Raw genomic sequence first — 17,675 nt, 5'->3', positions numbered from 1 at the left:
GTGCACCTGCTCTTATCCCTTCAAGTGGGAAAGGGGGTATGTCTTGGAGTACGGCCTGGGTTACACAAGTTTTGCATCATATCCCCTAAGTCAGTGGTACTCTCAACGTTTTGGTCCCCTGGGGTGGATGAGTGGTACAGGGTCGCTCCATGGGCCCAATCAGGTCCTGGACACCAGGATTTGGTTCTATACCACTCTGGCTCTGTGCTGCCAGATCAGGCCAGTGTGCCTCTGCTTTTGTCCCATGCTGCCAGATAAGGCTCTGCACTGCCCTCCAGGCCTGCAGGTCTCTGCTCTGCCTTGTGCTCCTGGATCAGGCCCCACACTGCCTTTGGCCAGTCCCTGTGCACATGGATGAGCCCTGCGCTGCCTTGCCAACCCATGGGCCAAGACTGGGCCCAACACCACCTCCAATTGACCCCATGCTGCCTCTGGCCAGCCCCCAGGCCACAGGATTGGGCCTTTCATAGCCCCAGCCCTGCATACCTGGATTGGCCCCATGCACCCAATCTAGCCTACAGGACCACACTATCTAGCCTGTGGGTCTAGAAATGTGGCAGCAGGGGAGGGGCAATTAATGCTGCCACTATTCCCCCACCACAAAATTTTAGGACCCATGTAGATGCCTGCAAGTCGGATGACTCAGTTTTGTGGGCAGATTTGCCCTGCTGACCAGGGGTTCAGCACCCCAACCCTAAGTTATTGTATAGGTGCATATGAATGCACAAAAGATACAGACTGCACTAGGTTGGAAAAATATGTGGTCTTTTTCAGGCTTCTTATTTAGCTTTTGTAGCAGGCTCACCTTTCAGAGTTTGGGTTGAGTCCCAGGCTTGAGATCCTGCTGTTTTGATTGGTAAAGCCCATCCACTGATCAGGAGGCAGCAGGAGAAATAAAGTCAGGCCCCTTTCCTGAAGGAAGGGGGAGAAGAGCTCCTCTGGACCTGACTGAGGACTGTAAACTGCCAGGTCCGGAAGACTTCAGGGGTGGAGCCCTGGAGCGCGTAAAAGGAGCTGCGTGCCCAGCACGAGGGCCAAAAAAAGCTGGGGAGCTCTACCCCAGCAGGCAATAGGCCCAACGCTGCTGAAGCCACCACTGGAAGAGCAGCCTCGGGAGCATTGCGAGACTGCTCAGGCTATTGACAGTGTACGGGAATGGCACGGGAAGACCTGGCCCTAGGAGCAGTATAAGACTGCTCGGGCCCATCACGGTGCGTGATTTGGTGCATGGAGCCCAGGCTTTGAAAGCCTCAAGCAGCGGCTCAAGCCTGCATCCCTGGTAGGGCCAGCGAGCTGCACATGGCAGCACACAGGGCAAAGGCCTTGGGACTGCAGTGAGGTGGCTCAGGCCCCATCTCTCAGCAAGCAGCCAGGTCCCACGGTGCACAGGGCAGCACACGGGCCTGATCCTTGGGAGCAGCGGAGGCTGCCTGGGTTGTCCACCTGGCGTGAGGACGGTCCTGAAGGGCCTGGCCTATGCTAAGAGAGCCCTCAGTACCAAGCCAGGGCACGGGGAAATGGTAGCGTTGCAGCATGAGGCCCAGGAGCCAGCAGCAGTGGTGCAGCAGCTGAGAAGAGCTGAGCCCTCGGAGCCCAGAGCAGGGCACAGGGTGGGGAGAAGCCCAGCAGTGCAGGAGAGGCCTGGAGAGGCACTCCAGCAGAGGAGACCCTATCAACCTGTGCCCTGACCGCCACCCGAGGGACTGAGTCATTGGGCCCTTGGGTCCCACAAGGGAAAGACATTTGGGGCAGGCAAACCCAGAGAAGGGGCTGGGTGAGCAGCCCCCACCTAGTCAAGGCCCTAAGGGGAGGGGCCCCTGGTGCTTCCTGGACACCCCCCCACCAAGGGACCCCCACTGGAAGGAGGACTATCTCTTGCCATGGGTCAGGGACTACATTAAGGAATAGGTGTTATTAAGATTGTTCATGTTGTTGACAGAGTGAGAGCGAGCAGGGTTTTGTTGATATTGTACTGCTTTGTTGTTAAAGTGGTATTGAGTGCTGATTGGGAACAGTGTTGGGACACAGTGCTGACTGGGACACTGTTCCCAATAGTGCTGATTGTTGATGGTTGTTAATAATATATATCATTATCCCTCCTTTTGGTGTATTATCATTGCGTCAGCTTAGGGTCAGGCTGTAGATCTAAAGCTGGTGAGAGCAAGCCCCTACCTCTTTCCCCAGGGCTGGTTCTGCCTTGCACTTGATTAAGCCCCTGCCCCAGACAGCAGGTTGCACTAGACACCCTCCACAGGCCCTTCCGGCCCCTCTGTATAGTGCTGTCACTCCAATCACACAGCACCCAGGCCCCAGGCACCTGCTGCAACTGAGCAGCTCCTTCCCGCACTCCGCCCTTGTGACTGGAGAGAAACTGCCAGGTCTTAAATATGAAATTATCATATTGGAAGCTCAAAATTATTGTATTTTCTGAAAAAAAATCATACTCTGAAAAAATGCACATAAGTATGTAAATAAGTCTGATTTACTTTATATTGCTCACTGTAACTGGCCAGCAAGTGAGAACTGGGTCACCAAAGCACAAGTATTTATTTCAAGGCAAGCAGTAAAAAAAGCCCCAAAAACTGGAGTGGTGATGGGTGTGTGGGCACATAGTGTGAACTTTGTACTGGGACAAAAATAGCTCAACTTTCAGTGTGTTTTGGTTTGCTACAGGTACTGTTTCTCTCTCTCTCAGCATTTTTGCAAAAAATAAAAAACCTGAAAGCTGGTTAAGAGTCTGAGAGCGGCTTGGGTTTTGCATAAGCTGCATCAATTAATCGCCTCAAAAGTTATCCGATATGGAGGTTGTAGCCGTATTGGTCTACAGACAAAAAGAACTGAAGTTCATGGAAGATACATTTTATCAGACCAACTAGACATCTGCAAAGTATTGTATTTATGCTTTTGGGTGCACTCACCCTTCATCATCCTTTTTTTTTTTTTAATGAAAATTTTGTAGGTTTACAAGTAGGAAGCATTTTATCGCCTGAATTTTTAACAAGAGGCTCCTGCCATTCTTTGAGTGAATTTTCGTCTCCCAGAGCACAGGAATACAGGTACCTCGCCACTTAAACTCCTGCCTAGAAGAGTTTTCCATTCTCCTGTGAAATATAAAACATCATAACCTAAAGCAAACCTGCCTTAACATCCAGCTTGCATCAGACAGCTCTGAGGTGAAAAGACTGTTTCAACTTTTCCCTGGGCCTCACCTGTACAAAGTGAACTTTTCCAAGCAGGAGACTCCACCACTCCTTCAGCTCTTCTGGGAAATATGAATTTCCGTTTCTACCTAGCACTTCGCCGCTCGCTGCTCCCTCCTGCCCTGTGCTAGAGAACGGGTGAGCATGCCCGAAAGCTTGCAGATAAATGCAGTCGTTTGCTTGCAAATATCTAGTAGGTCTAATAACGATATCACCTCTTCCACGAGTTTTGACACTTTTAATATTAACTATCGTGTACGGGTTGAAAAGATGATACAAAGACAGTAATTAAACACCAACCACCACCTTTCTCATCAACCTTCCGGTCCCTCTCACCCCGCGGGCGGATGTGATGTCACGACTGTGATGGCCGCCCCCAGCCCTGCGACCACGTGGTAGGCGCCGGCGGAGGCAGCGGTGAGCGCGGGGCTCAGGAAGAGGGGAGGCCCGGCCCGGCCCGGCCCGGCGGCTGTCCCGGGGAAGGCGCAGGGTCCCGCTCCGGGGGTAGAGGAGCGGGGCGGCCGGCTGCGAGCGCAGGCAGAGCTATCCCGAGACGGGGCCGAGCGGGGGGTGTCGGGCCCGGCTGCAGCCGCTTCGCGCCAGCGGCCCCGAGCAGCCTGGTGCGGTGAGAGCGGTGCCTCTGGCCTGCGGCGGCCTGTCGAGGTGGCCTCGGGGGCAGCTCTGAGGTTTGCAAACGTGGTCCGCAGAACAAGCCCAGAGGCCGTCCGCAGGAAGCGGAGTGTTCACTACATTGTGACCTGCTCTGACCATATTGGAGGGAGGGGGTTGTTTTGGTTTGGGTTTTTTGCGGCAGAAGATTGGCTCTGTTGGCTTTCTATACTCCAAAAAGCAAGTCAAAACCAGTATTGACAACTCTTACGATTTTTGGTGTTGTTCTTAAAGTCTACACTTTGGGAATGTGGAAAATTTAGCTTTCTTTTATCTATATTTGTGTATGATTTGTACAGTGTGTGAACGAGATGAGTTTTTCACATTCCCAAAGCAGAGATCTTAAGAACAACACTAACAATCATGAGAGTTGGCAACACTGCAGAACTGAGAGCTGACAGTTACCAAGGAGATGAGTGTAAGGAGGGGAAGCTGGAGCTTAAAAAGCTGCTGGTTTAGAGTCAGCCCTGCCTGGTTACTTAGGTCTCATCTGTGGAAGCTCAGATTTTTTTTGTTGTTCTCATAAAAGGTATCTGTACTATGAATCCTAATTGCTTTTTCCTGTAGACCAATATACCTTCAACCTGGATACCAGTGCTAACAGTAATTTTCAACTTGGCTAAAGACTCGCCCATCTCATTGCTATCAGTGAGAGATGAGCTGTGAAGAGCACATACCCAGTTACCATTTTGAGTAGTAATTTCTTTCTTGGTGCCTTCCTTCGTGTTTAATGCTTAATTGCTGCAGATTGATGCAGCAAATCAGTGCTTTTCATGGACATGTGTACTGCCCTGTTTTTATTTGTGCATGTCTCCTGGCTACTCTTTCACCATGTTACGTATGCCATTTTGTGAGTTGATCTGGCCATTGTGTTTTGCATTAGCCATCCTGGAGCTCCAGTGTTACAGGTGGCACAAGCAGCCTCTGTGTTGGCCATGACAGATCAGAGAGGGGACAGAGAACACCACGGCAGAGGGCAGGAGGAAGACAGCAGAGCAGGAGATGAAGCAGAGTAAGGGGATTGGAATGGTCGTTGGAGAGTGTGTGGAGCTAATTTTGGCAAGCATGCCACAAAAAGTTGGCATTGGCTGAACTAGTACACTTCTAATTGTACATTGAATGGTGCAGTAGTATTAGTCACATTTTTAGGATTGCCTCCCACGACAAGCTATATAGGGGTAAACTTTGAAAGCCAGGAGTGCAACTTAAGTGTGGCTATGAATTTACAGTGAGAAACTGCTTGTGTAGTGCCTGTTTCGTGCATGTGTGAAAAAAGTAAAAACAAGTAGAGTGTTTAGGGCAAAATTCTGGATTCCATTCACAGTCGGAGTGAATGAGCAAAGTGGCTTATGAGGATTGGGAAGGGAAAGGAGTCCTCCAATAGCTTTTCAAAATTTTAGGTCTGCTAGCCAAACCTGAGGCTGCTTTATTTTTCTTTTCTTTTGTTGGAAGCAGGGAGCCTCACAAGAGGCATGTACTGTAGATTGTCTCACAAGTTATTTGCATGCCTTCTCACTAGCTTCCTCCTGAGCTGCCCCTTATCATCCATCCTTAGAGATTCTGTTCCATGTGTTGCTTTCTTCAGTGGTGGAAAGAGAGTTATAGGATTGTGATGCACAATAGACAGAATGTCGTGCTTTATACCGTTTTACTCTAAAGAGGGCAGAAAACATTAAGAGTTTACATCATTATGCATTAAGACCAGTATTCTGGTAAAACAGGATGTTTGTAAAACATCCACACAAGAGCCCAGTATAAAGCTGTAAATCCAAGGTTTCCATCCCATGCTCCCGCCAAAAGAGCTTTCAGCACAAAGTGCTAAAGGGTCATAGTTAACAAAATGCACAAGAGCTATGTGATGGTTTGTCATCAGGGTTTCTGTACTGCAGAGGTTTCCAGTGCCATTTTCAGCAAGAGGCTGATAAATGAGCAATTAAAGATTGTTTGTCAAATTGCATGCATGCATTTGGAGTTGCAAGTGTTCTTAAATGTGCAGATTCAAAACAAAGAGGGCCTAGTCAGTGGGAGCAGGACCAAGCCCAAAGACTAAACTTCAGAGAAAACTCTAGTTAAGACAAGTGTCCCATTAGCTTTACACATAGATGGAATTATGCACCATCTGCAGTGTTTATGTCGTGTGTTATATGAATCTAGATACCTTGTTCTGCTGTTTTTTACCATTTCTTTTTCAATTGTTTTAGATCATGATGAAGGCAAAAAAAGGAAATAAGTTTAGAGCTTCCTTTAAATCAAAACGAAGGGGTATCAAAGTAGTAGGAAAATGGAAACCTGTTGAAATCGACCCAAATCTATTTGCTGATGAGCAGCTTGGAGATCTGGTGTGCTTTGAGGAGCTTACAGATTATAAATTAATAAGTTCCTCTAAATCTGGAAAAGAAAAAGGCAAGAAGAGAAAATCTGATAGTGTCTCCGAAGAAGAGGATTCTACCAACCAAAAAAAAAAGCGAAGGAAAGGCAAAGGTTTGGGAACTAGAACAAGTAAAAATGATCATTCTGAGGAGAGAGATGACACACTCACTGATCATGAAGATGAACCTAAAGATACCGTCACATTGACTGATTCTGAAGAAAATGAAAACAAAGCTGAAACTGCTTCAGGCACAGAAAAAACTTTGAAGAAGAAGAAAAAAAAGAAAGCATCTGCACCCCAGCAAGCTCCTCCCCCAGCAAAGTCTTCTAAGAAGGTTACAAATTGGACCACTCAGGTTTTATCTGGGTCATCTGATCAAATAGCTGATGTGTCTGCATGGAAAGACCTCTTTGTTCCAAAACCAGTTCTGCAGGCCTTGAGTTCTCTGGGATTTAGTGCTCCAACTCCTATTCAGGCATTAGCTCTGCCTTCTGCAATTCGAGATCATATGGATATTCTGGGTGCTGCAGAAACAGGTACAAATGCGCACTGCTAGAACATTAAGTAAATTGACTGTCCCCTTCTCTCTCTCTCTCTTTCTCAAAAATGCAGTGTATTGTCATAATTGCAGTAACAGGATAAGAACCTGTAAGCTTCAGTTCATCCAGTGAACTAGGAAGGGAAGTCTTCTGCATTGCAGCCATTTACTTTACAGATGAAATATACTGCATTTGTTTTGCATACTAGGACACTCGCATGTACAAAGCTTTAAATCCTCCATATAATTTTGTCTGGGGAATCAAATTATATTTGATGCACTTTTTTAAAGTAGGTCAGAGCTCCCATTACCTCAAGATCAGAGATCTGTCAGAGCCTAAGGCTCCTTTGCTGGCTTTGCAGATCCACTAAAGGGAGTGAGGGCCAATCTCTTTCACTGGTATGCCACAAGTTAAGCCCTACATCCTCCCTGAGGTACCACTCTAGTTGCTTCCCCGTGCCCAATTTTTTGCCCTATTTTCTGCTCCTTGTCCTATCTGCCCCTGTGTTCCTTAGTCTCTCCCCAGTCTAGGAAGTCTACATACATAGGCTGCCCACGTCACTTGTGGTATGCCTGCCATGAATTGGCCACCCCGACCTAACCCCATTTGTTCTAAAGGGCACATGTGACTCTATCTGGTGTTTTGTTTACTACTACCATTTGGAGGTCATCCTAGTAGTTGTAAAATGGAACAGCACTGATCTGAATGAGTGATCACAATGCAGGTGTGAGCAGCACTGCAGCCTTCATTTCCCAGTGCTGCCAAGCCCAGCAGCATTTCTGTTCTTTAATTATTGGTGTCACTGTAGCACCTAGGAGCCCTCACTGCGGAGAAGGACCTCATTGTGGCAGGTGTTTTTTGACCCCAGAACAAAAAAAGATGGTCCCTGCCCCAGAAAGCTGGGAATCTGAGCATAAGACAAGAGACAGCAGATGGTTTGAGACAGGTGGGGGACAACAGAGAGCCTTGGCCAGCATAGCCTCAGCATAACAGCAGTTTTGTACTGGATTTCTCTCAAAGGCATGGATCATTATGAATCTGAATTATGCCAAACAACCTGTGTGTGTGAGATGGGCAAATTTTACCTCAGGAATTAGGATGAGACCAAACTATTGTGTACTACCAGTGACCTTTTAGTATACAAACCTGCCAAGGCTCCATTACTTCTAGGACTGTGGTTCCTGCCTCATGGCTTGTGGGCAATGTATTGCCAATAAAACCTTCCGGTGTTGCTTGTGGTTACAAAATCACTTTTTTCCATAGTTCCATTTTCGTCCAGTTTCCTGGAGGCAGCACAGAATAGTGCTGCTTGCAGTAAATTACTCAGTACTGTTACAGCTCAGCAAAGGCAGCAACCAGTGATGTTGCTTTATGAAAAGATATGACTGGATTGGTTCTTGGTGGTAAAGTGAGATTTACAAGACCCCTAGCTGCTTGTATAGGGCCACCAGCATGCTTGTAAATTTCTCTTTGCTGCTCATGGGAAATGGCTCAGATGGGAGCAGTGTGGCAGAAAAGGTGAATTGCAGAGAGAGACCAACTGTTCAGAGCAAGAAAAGGAAGCCAGAATTGCCTAGATGATACATATTGAGTCTAATGACACTACTGTTGTGAGGGATATTTTTTGTCCACTAAAGAGATTTAGTGATTACTGGTCCAAGTACCCCCCCAAATGACCACTGCATCTCAGATAGGACTACAAGTTGAATGCTCCACATCACAAATAAATCTACAGTGGTCCCCTGAAATTACATGTAGAGGAATATTTTTCTTATCCTCTGTTTAAGGGGCTGCTCTGTTCTAAGACAAGTGTTTGGTTTTTTAATGTAAAAAGATCAGCGCATCTTTTGAAAACAAGGTGTTGATATATCAAGAAATTGTACATTTCTCATACGATCATAAGCACACTCCTAAAAAGAAAAAAATAGAAGTGAATCCTAGTATCTTCTAGTTTGTCCTTGGCCTCATTTGCTATTCCCTTATTTGGAGAACATTGATCAGAGTTGTCAATTAGGGCATGCTGTTCTCCTTAAGGGTATGCGGTTTCTTAAAAAGACCTTGGCTGCTATTGTGGCTTTTTAAACTACTTTTCCATCAGATTCACATTCTGCCTGCCCTGTTGAGGTTTTGTAAAAATACTCATTCCAAAGAAAAATTGTCTGCTTGAGGTCACCAAGTGCATCTCATAGTAGCAGAATTAAAATGGTCTGAGAATCAATAATATGCATTTAAAATATTGAAATAAACAGTATGCATTAACTGTGATTTGCTTATGAAACAGCTTGTGATGGAATTCTGCTTCATTGCAAACAATTGTAACACTTGTTCTGTATTTTTAGGAAGTGGGAAGACACTGGCATTTGCAATTCCAATGATCCATGCTGTGCTAGAGTGGCAAAACTCAAAAAGCTTGCCAAGCAGAAGTGCCAGTGCAGACCTGGTATGTGAAGATGGCCAAGAAACAAATTGGGAAAATGATAATAAAATGAAAGACCCAAGTCCTGAGCAGGGTGAAGAGGATAGCGATACTAATGAATCTATCACAACAGGCTGCATGAAGGTGCTAGAAGATATAGACTTTGATTTTGATAACGGCAAACATGCTGTCGACTCAGATAAAAACAGGCCTCTCTTAGGACTTGTTCTGGCTCCTACAAGAGAATTAGCAGTACAAGTAAAACACCATATTGATGCAGCAGCCAAATTTACAGGTAAGGCATGAGAGGAAAAAGCAGAGGAGCAAGGCCTTGTTCCTGGCCCTTCTATTCATTCTGCCTGCTTGCCTTTTTAAAATGGAGATGTTACTCTTGTTACCCTGAATGGGTGAAAAGTGGCTGAAATCCTTGGGTGGGGTTTCCCCTCACAGTGCAGCATTTGTTGTTTTTAAGTGCATTCATGGTTCAATAAATGCAAAACTGTAGAACTCTTGGTTCAGAAATGATACCTTTTATTGATCCAACTAAGAAATCACAAAAAAAACCCACGTTCTTTTAACTACTCTACAAATGAGTGTTGATCAGCTCCTAGTTTAGAAACACAAAACCAGTACCAGAATAACTGACCTGCAAAGTGCTGTCTTCTGTTGATAAGAGTAGCTATATCCTTATCCAAATGACACCATGGTTCTTAAGGACAGAAAGTACTGGTGGGTCATCTACCCTGACCTACATGACAGGCCACAGCATTACATTCACTAACCCCTGCTTCAAGGTGATGCACTTAATCTATTCTAAACCTCACATCACCTTTCCTACTGGATGCTAAAATGGGGAATGAGCATAGGTATGATGTTTTTGAAATGCAGGAACAAGATAATAGAAATAATCGCTCCTCCTCATTTTCCCTGTATTCTCCACCCTCTTCCCCAACCAAATTAATGATTATATCTGTATTTATTAGTGTAATGCCTCTACTCATCAGAAATATTCAACATAAATTGTTTTTAAAGTGTCTTCTTTTGCCCCCTCTCATATATCTGTAGGCTAATTTCATCTCTAGCCCTGAAACAATGTGCTGACTTATTGACGTACCAGTCTGTTAAAACCAGCACAGCAGTTGCTTTACGGAATTCACCACATAGGTAGGAGTTGGCAACTGTGTGTTCAGGACAGATACTGAATTCTTCCCCTTGTCTAAGGAGTCTTGACAGCAGCTGTACAGAAACAGACAGCACCTATCACGGGAAGGAAACTTGCAGTGTGGCCTTTCCTCTTTAATGCAGTGTTTTCAAATAACTGGCCATGGAGGTGATGCTGGAGGGGGGACCAGGAATCAGATACCCTCCCTCCTTCTCCCTAAACATACCCATGGCACTAGCATTTTACTATGACACGGGTTGCTCCACATGACCTCCCAAACAGGAAGCAGCAGAGCTGCCTCAGTGTACTACTGCAGATGAGCTATTTTGTGGACTGATGCTGAGTAGTTCAGAAACGATGTGGCACTCTGGAGCAAGCACATGCAGCACTACTTCAGGTATCTGGAATATGCCCAGCAAGAGGACCATGAGGGAGGCAGACAGTGGGACTATGCACAAGGTTAGATAGAGGCTCACTGTGAGGAGTGGGGAGTCAGGTGGCAGGGCATTGTTTGAATAAGGGGGGGTCAAGTGAACCATGGCTGGTCTTTGAACAAATCTTGACATGTCCATTTAGTGTAGTTGGATTCACTTGTTGCCACGGTCACTGCTTTGTAATATGGGCAATTCAGGATCCAGTAGTAGGGTGAGCCTTCCTCGAGCATGTTCACTCTGTACCTGCAGATGGGGCAAAGGGTCATTTTACCTATTAGACATAGGACATTTTATCGGTTAGATGTATTAGACATAGGAGCCCAGCTATTCACCCAGTTCTGAATGAACAGGCATGAGCCTATGGTCCTTGAGGGACTATGGTGGACTGCCTTCCTTCTGGGAAATTGAGAAGCTGAAGAACACCTGCATTAACTATCGAAGACATAAATATTCCTTCCTGGTGTTTCAAAGCAAATTCAGTAAAAGGATTACTTTGTTTTTTGGCATCTTCTATCACCATCATTTCACTCTAATGCTGACTATATTGCTGCATGCTCAATACTGTACTGAGAAGAAGAGACACGGGGTCCAGCCAAAGAAATTTAGTCTAGATCAGTACTTCTGAAATTACTTTTCAGCAGCATTGCAGAATAGTATGAATTGTCTATTTTATTTCTAGAGAATGTTATTTCACTTGGAAGTAACTCCAGTGACCCATTGTTGTCTTTGTTTGACATCCTTTGTGTTTTAGGCATTAAAACTGCAATTCTGGTTGGTGGCATGGCTCCTCAGAAACAGCAGAGAGTCTTGAATCGGAAGCCAGAAATTGTAATTGCAACCCCAGGCCGTCTTTGGGAACTAATTAAAGAGAAACACCCGCATCTCTCAAATCTCCGGCAGCTCAGGTAAGAATGGCTTTTAATCTAACTACTCAAAATCATTGTGATCGGGAAAGACTCCTTTGCATCAGGTTCTTGTTTACTGATTAAGTAATGTTCACTACCAGACTTCATATTTATTACCTTTTGAGAATGGGAGGGTTGCAGCAAAACATGTTAACAAAAAAATGAATGGTTGCTTTTGAATCAAAGGGAGTTACTAGGCACCCTTTGTGTTTTCCTTGTGGAACCTCCTTTTTGTGTTTTTTAACACAAGGTTGTTTAAAAATACATCAGATTTCCATTCATCCAAAGCAGGGATGCTTAGCCTCTTGCCTGCAGGCCAAACATGGCCTGCACAGCTTTGGAATCTAGCCTGCAGGGTTACCCATGAGTTGGGAAATTTGGTGGTGGGGGAGTAGGGACCGTTAATACTGCCACCCCTCCCTGCTGCCAAAATTCCATGCCCTGCAGGGTGACTCAGACCTGGGCCAAAACCCTTCCCCAGTATGGCCGGATTGGAGCCAGGTCACGCCCCCTTCCCTCCATGTGGCTCGGTTGGGGTTGTGGTTGGGGCGCCCCTTGCCACTCTCCATGGGGCTGGGCCATGCCCCCTTCCCTCCACCCAACCAGGTTATGGCTGAGCCATGCCCCCTTCCTTCCATGGGGCTGGGCGACCACCCACCCTCCTGCAGGGCTGGCCTGTTCTGGGCCATGCCCCCTTCCTCCCCTGTGGCTTGGCCATGCCCCCTCCCCTTGCAGAACTATATCGGGGCTGGGTCATGGTCTCTCTCTTCCATGAGGCTAGGTTGGGGCCGGGCCAAGCCCCCTTCCACTGTTTGGCTAGATCAGGGCCAGAGCACATCCCTCTGTGCAGCTGGTGGAGCCCTACTGGTTCCAGCCAGTGGAGGGATCAGGCACTGCCAAAAAAGTTGATCACTAATCTAAAGGAACCACTTTACTTATACACTGTCTGCCTTCTGTATAACAGGTGTCTTGTGATCGATGAAGCAGATCGAATGGTTGAAAGGGGACATTTTTTGGAACTGTCTCAGTTGCTAGAAGTGTTAAGTGATTCACACTATAATCCTCAGCGTCAGACTTTTGTGTTTTCTGCTACGCTAACTTTGGTCCATCAGGCTCCCACAAGAGTTTTGCAAAAGAAAAATGCTAAGAAAGTAGACAGAAAGACCAAACTGGAAATGCTAATAGAGAAAGTAGGGATAAAGGGCAAGCCCAAAATAATTGACCTAACAAGGAAAGAGGCCACTGTAGAGACACTGACAGAAACCAGGATCCACTGTGAGAAAGAAGAGAAGGACTATTATCTCTATTACTTCCTACTTCAGTACCCAGGAAGGACCATGGTTTTTGCAAACAGCATTGACTGTATAAAACGTCTCAGTGCTCTCCTCACAATCCTAGACTGTAATCCTCTGCCATTGCATGCAAACATGCACCAGAAGCAGAGGTTAAAAAACCTGGAAAGGTTTGCTGAGCAAGAGAGGTAAGTTGACTGATCTGGTGCCTAATGATAAGCAAAACTGGGTGAAAATTAAAAGGAAAAACCATTAAGCAAGAGGCATACAGTTGGTAGGGTGGTGATGAAGGGTTCAGGTGATTCTGTGGAAAACAGCTGTTGGCTTCCAGGTTGCAGGGACTGGCACACTGGTTGGTTCATGTGGGGAGGAAAGCCAAAGATGGAGTGTCCCATGGTGTCTTACCAGGTCAGTGTAGGTGCAGGAGTTGTGGGGAAGCTCACATGGCCATTGCTCTGGCTTCTACCTCAGGGCTGTATCCTGAGTACTTTCCACCAGCACTGGAGTTGAATACTTTCCTCTATGCTTTTCATTATACAATCTCAGTGCCCCTTCTGCAGAGAAGGTCTCATGAGCAGCCTTGCCCACATCACTGACAGGAAAGCTCATTAAATTTAGAAGCCAGTTAGTTCAGTGGTTGGCATCCTTTTGCCACTGTGGGGCACTGCTTGTGACCCAGCCCCTGCTGCCAGCTGCAGCCCCCAGCAGTCAGCAGATACTAGGATCCTAGAGGTGCTTCCTCTTCTGCAGCAGAGAAAAGAAACTGAACACAGCAACCAGGACCTTGGGGACCTCTCCTCTGGTGCTGGAGGATACTGACAATCTCCTGAGCTGCTACAGGCTGGATCCAGTTTATTCATGAGCTGGATCTAGCCTTGGGGCCATAGGTTGCCAACCCCTGAGTTAGTCCAATGTCCTGTATAATGCATACCACTGAGCTTTGCCCAACTAAATGTCTATTGAACTCTATACCCATAAATCGGTGGTTTTCAACCAAGGTGTCTTGAGATCTTTTCAAGAATGCCATGGAGTGCCACAGTGTTAACATTGTTAAGTTTACAAACATGATTCCTAAGATAAACCCAGAGATTTCAAATAGAAATCGATAGCTGAGGTCTTTCTGAGTTCTTTGCTGCCAAAAAGCTGCTCTACTATAATATTTCTGTAGTAAAAATGAGTGAAAACTAAGAGACGGCTTTTTCCATGGGGTGCCCTGAGTCTTATATAGGGGTCCCTCAAGTCTAAAAAGGTTGAGAACCACTGCTATAGATTGTGCAATGAGTGTCATAGAAGGGAGCTTGTGTTAAAATCTTTCCTGCTTGCAAGTAAGGTTTTGGCCTCTTTATTCATTTTTTGTTTTGTTTTGTTTTTACCCCAGTTGGCTGCAGTTTAGAAAAGAACCCTACCAAACCTTGCAGAGCCCCCTGTCATTGTTATAGATTATTTATGTCCAAAAATGACCTTACTGGAGTGCTCTTCTCTCTGTAATTTTTTATGGAAATAACTTAGTGACCAAAACAAAAAATGGTAATTTTTTTCTTTCTTATAGCTCAGAATTGTCCAGTTGCAATTTCTTCAGCAGGGATTCAATAAAGCAGTATCATTACACAGTGCATTGCAGTATTCATGACCAACAAAGTTGCAATAATCACTCAGGATACCTCATTATGATTGTATTATAAGATCATTTTAAATTCAGGAGACATTCAGACTCTGACTAGACAAAGCACTGGGACATAAGTCACCTTTCTGGCAGTGCAGGTGATCTGTTAGGCATTTTCATTCTCTTTCCTGTGAAGTTGGGAGAGAGTAAAAGAATAGGTAGGCAGGACTTTGCTGGGTTTGCAGTTAAGGAAATTGTGCCATTGGCTTCATTGGGATTAGGTCCCCAGTCAGTAACAATTGTATTATTTCTTTTTACCTAATACTGCACACTTGCAACACTGCCTTAGATCACATATTTAGGTGTCAATTTCTAGACTTCCCAATAGGTGGCATATATAGCCAGCAGTTTTAACTACTTTGGCATCATTCTGGGTCACTCATGTTGCATGTTCTTAGGCATCTGCTCTGTATTGCAGTGGTAGGTTAATGAACAGAATATATTCTGCCTTTTCTTTTTCAGCTGTATCCTCTTGACAACAGATGTTGCAGCTCGTGGCCTTGATATTCCTAATGTGCAGCATGTCCTCCATTACCAGGTCAAAAATAATTCTTCTGATGCTTTTACTGTCATTTTTCTCTCTTTTTTTTTTGAAAGAAGGTCCAAAGCCTGAATACAATAGAAAGCTGAAATTCCTGATCCCAAGTAAGAATACAGACATTAAGCATCAAGTGTCCTTCACTAAAAGAGGGGATGTGCTATTTGGAATACACTGTAGATAAGAAGTTACTGTGGCTACAACTCTTGATTTTTTCTGTCTTTGTTCCTAACTCAAGTGTCAGAGTCCTTTTCCAAAGGATTCAAGTGACTGCCTCACAGCACATCTGAGGCATTTTACTTCCTTATAGTTAGGGAAACTGAGATGTGGCAAGGGGTCGTGACATCCTAGAGATCATGCCGATGCAGGCAGAATAGGACGTGTCTCCGGATTCCCACCTTGTCCCCTCCTGTTTGTTATGAGCGGAGCTTGATGTGATAAAAGCAGTTTATCAGAAGATCCAGTACCTACCTTTGCAGTACTTTTCAGATACAAACCACTGTGATTTTTTTTTTTTATGGAAGTAATTAACTGCAATTTTTGCAGGTTCCACGGACTTCTGAGATTTATGTGCACAGAAGCGGCAGAACAGCCCGAGCTGCCAACAGCGGCCTGAGCTTGCTGCTAATTGGCCCTGACGACATGATTAATTTTAGAAAGATCTATAAGACGTTGGAAAAGAATGACGATCTTGCATTTTTCCCTGTTGAAACAAAATACATAACTGCTGTCAAAGTAAGCAAATAACGTCTTGCAATGCAAAAGTTTGCTTCTGTATTTTAATTAATCCAATACCCTTCACATGTTAAGATTTCAGAAATACAGACTGAGGAATGACAGGCTAGGCTGTAGTACTGCAGAGAAGGACCTAAGGATTACAGTGGACCATAAGCTGAATATGAGCAAACAATGCTCTTGTTGTAAGAAAAAAGCCAGCAGCATACTGGGTTGTATTAACAGAAGTGCCACTTGCAAATCAAGGGAAGTAATTCTTCTGCTCTATGAGGCACTGGTAAGGTCACATCTGGAATGCTGTGTCCAATTTTGGCCCCACGCTTCAAGAAGTATGTGGACACTTTGGAAAGAGTCCAGTGTAGAGCAACAAAAATGATTAGGGGCATAGGAGGCATAACTTTTATGAGGAAAGGCTGAAAGAACCAGGGTTGTTTAGTCTGGAGAAGGGAAGATCAAGAATGAATTTGGTAACAATCTTCAAATCCCTGAATGGGTGATAGGTTTTTCTCTGTGGCCATAGGGGTAAGAGTAGGAGCAAATAACCTCAGGCTGCAGCATAGGAAATTTAGGTTGGAATTTAGAAGGAACTTCCTGACTACAAGGGTGGAACCAACGACCTGGAGAAATTGTGGAATCTCCATCCTTGTAAATTTTCAAAAGCAGGTTAGGCAGACACTTGTTGGGATGGTTTAGTCAGGGTTTATCTTGACTTGTGCAGACGGCTGAACTAAATGATGTTGTGATGTCCTTTCCAGCCCTGCTTTCCTATGTTGTGAATTAGGCTAAATTTAAAAATGAAATTTATAAAATATAATCATCTGCTTTGATATCTTCACTAGCTAGGCTGAGGCGTTCACCATGCAGGAAACTTGTCAATAATAATAATAGTAGAAGTAGCTTTTTTCCAGTTAGCTAGAGTTTTACATGATTTTTTTTTTTTTAAATACACTACAAAGATGAGAGTAAGGATCATTTCTTCATTCATAAAACAGGCCTATCTGAAGGACAGGTAGATGAAGAGCCCATACAAAGTTCCACTGTGTGTTGGGAACAGAACATGGCATTAGCTGTTTTAGAGCACTGTGGGTCAGTTTGCTAGAGGTCACGCAGCATCCAGGCTCCCCACAGCTGGGGCTAGTACAAGGGGCATTGTGCTGGCTATGTCACAGCCATGATGGAATCATATCAGAGCAAAGCGAATGCTGCTTTTGTATTTCTGTTAGCAAAACTTCTCTTGTTCAGTATCTTGCGGACATGATAAATAATGGCCTGCTTTGGCAAAACAGCTTGTAACAAGATGCATGGCTCGGGGTGGGCAGCCCAGCTGCAAGGAGATAGAGCAAGGGTCAGCAACGTTTTTGGCAGAGTGCCAAAAACACCTGCAGCTTTGACTTGTAAGACATTGCCATGCCAAGGGTGGGAGGCAGGGGAGCCTTGAGGGGCCCAATCTCTGTTGTGGCAGTACAACCCTGTCTCCTCCTTCAAGAGGAGCCTTCAAAAGGCTCGGTTAGGCTCCGGAGCAGTGAGAGACGCGCGGGTGAAGCCTGCTGCGCCCCCGCTCCCCCGAAGCCCCCCAGACACCCCCTCAGCAGCCGCGGAGCCCCCTGCCGACCCCCAGCACAGCCGGAGGTAAGCGGGCTGGTGGTGGGAAGGGGTTAACTCCTCTCTCCCTGGGAGGAGGCCGCTGCCTGGTGCCGGGCCGGGTCAAGCCCCCGCCCAGGCCCCTACTTGGCCCAGCCCCCCAGGGAGCC

The 17,675-nt window shown here is 45.6% G+C and overlaps 1 protein-coding gene across 3 annotated transcripts in view; it reads left to right on the top strand.

The window, feature by feature from the left end:
• Positions 1-3,529: 3,529 nt before the first annotated feature.
• DDX24 (DEAD-box helicase 24) overlaps positions 3,530-17,675 on the top strand; it is a 20,643-nt gene continuing 6,497 nt past the window's right edge. For 2 of the 3 annotated variants that reach the window (XM_019552450.1, XM_019552452.1), the window contains exons 1-7: positions 3,530-3,617; positions 6,071-6,776; positions 9,119-9,490; positions 11,543-11,696; positions 12,661-13,176; positions 15,114-15,189; positions 15,736-15,924. In XM_019552450.1, coding sequence (XP_019407995.1) covers positions 6,074-6,776; positions 9,119-9,490; positions 11,543-11,696; positions 12,661-13,176; positions 15,114-15,189; positions 15,736-15,924 — 2,010 coding nt within the window. In that variant the 5' untranslated portion in view covers positions 3,530-3,617; positions 6,071-6,073. Of the gene's footprint in view, positions 3,618-4,436; positions 4,518-6,070; positions 6,777-9,118; positions 9,491-11,542; positions 11,697-12,660; positions 13,177-15,113; positions 15,190-15,735; positions 15,925-17,675 lie in introns of all 3 variants that reach the window. The other variant, XM_019552451.1, reaches the window with a different exon arrangement.

Source organism: Crocodylus porosus, unplaced genomic scaffold, assembly GCF_001723895.1.
Source record: "Crocodylus porosus isolate Cpor-Errol unplaced genomic scaffold, CroPor_comp1, whole genome shotgun sequence".
In the NCBI taxonomy this organism is placed as follows: Eukaryota; Metazoa; Chordata; order Crocodylia; family Crocodylidae; genus Crocodylus; species Crocodylus porosus.
This window is presented reverse-complemented; position numbering and strand designations above follow the sequence as displayed.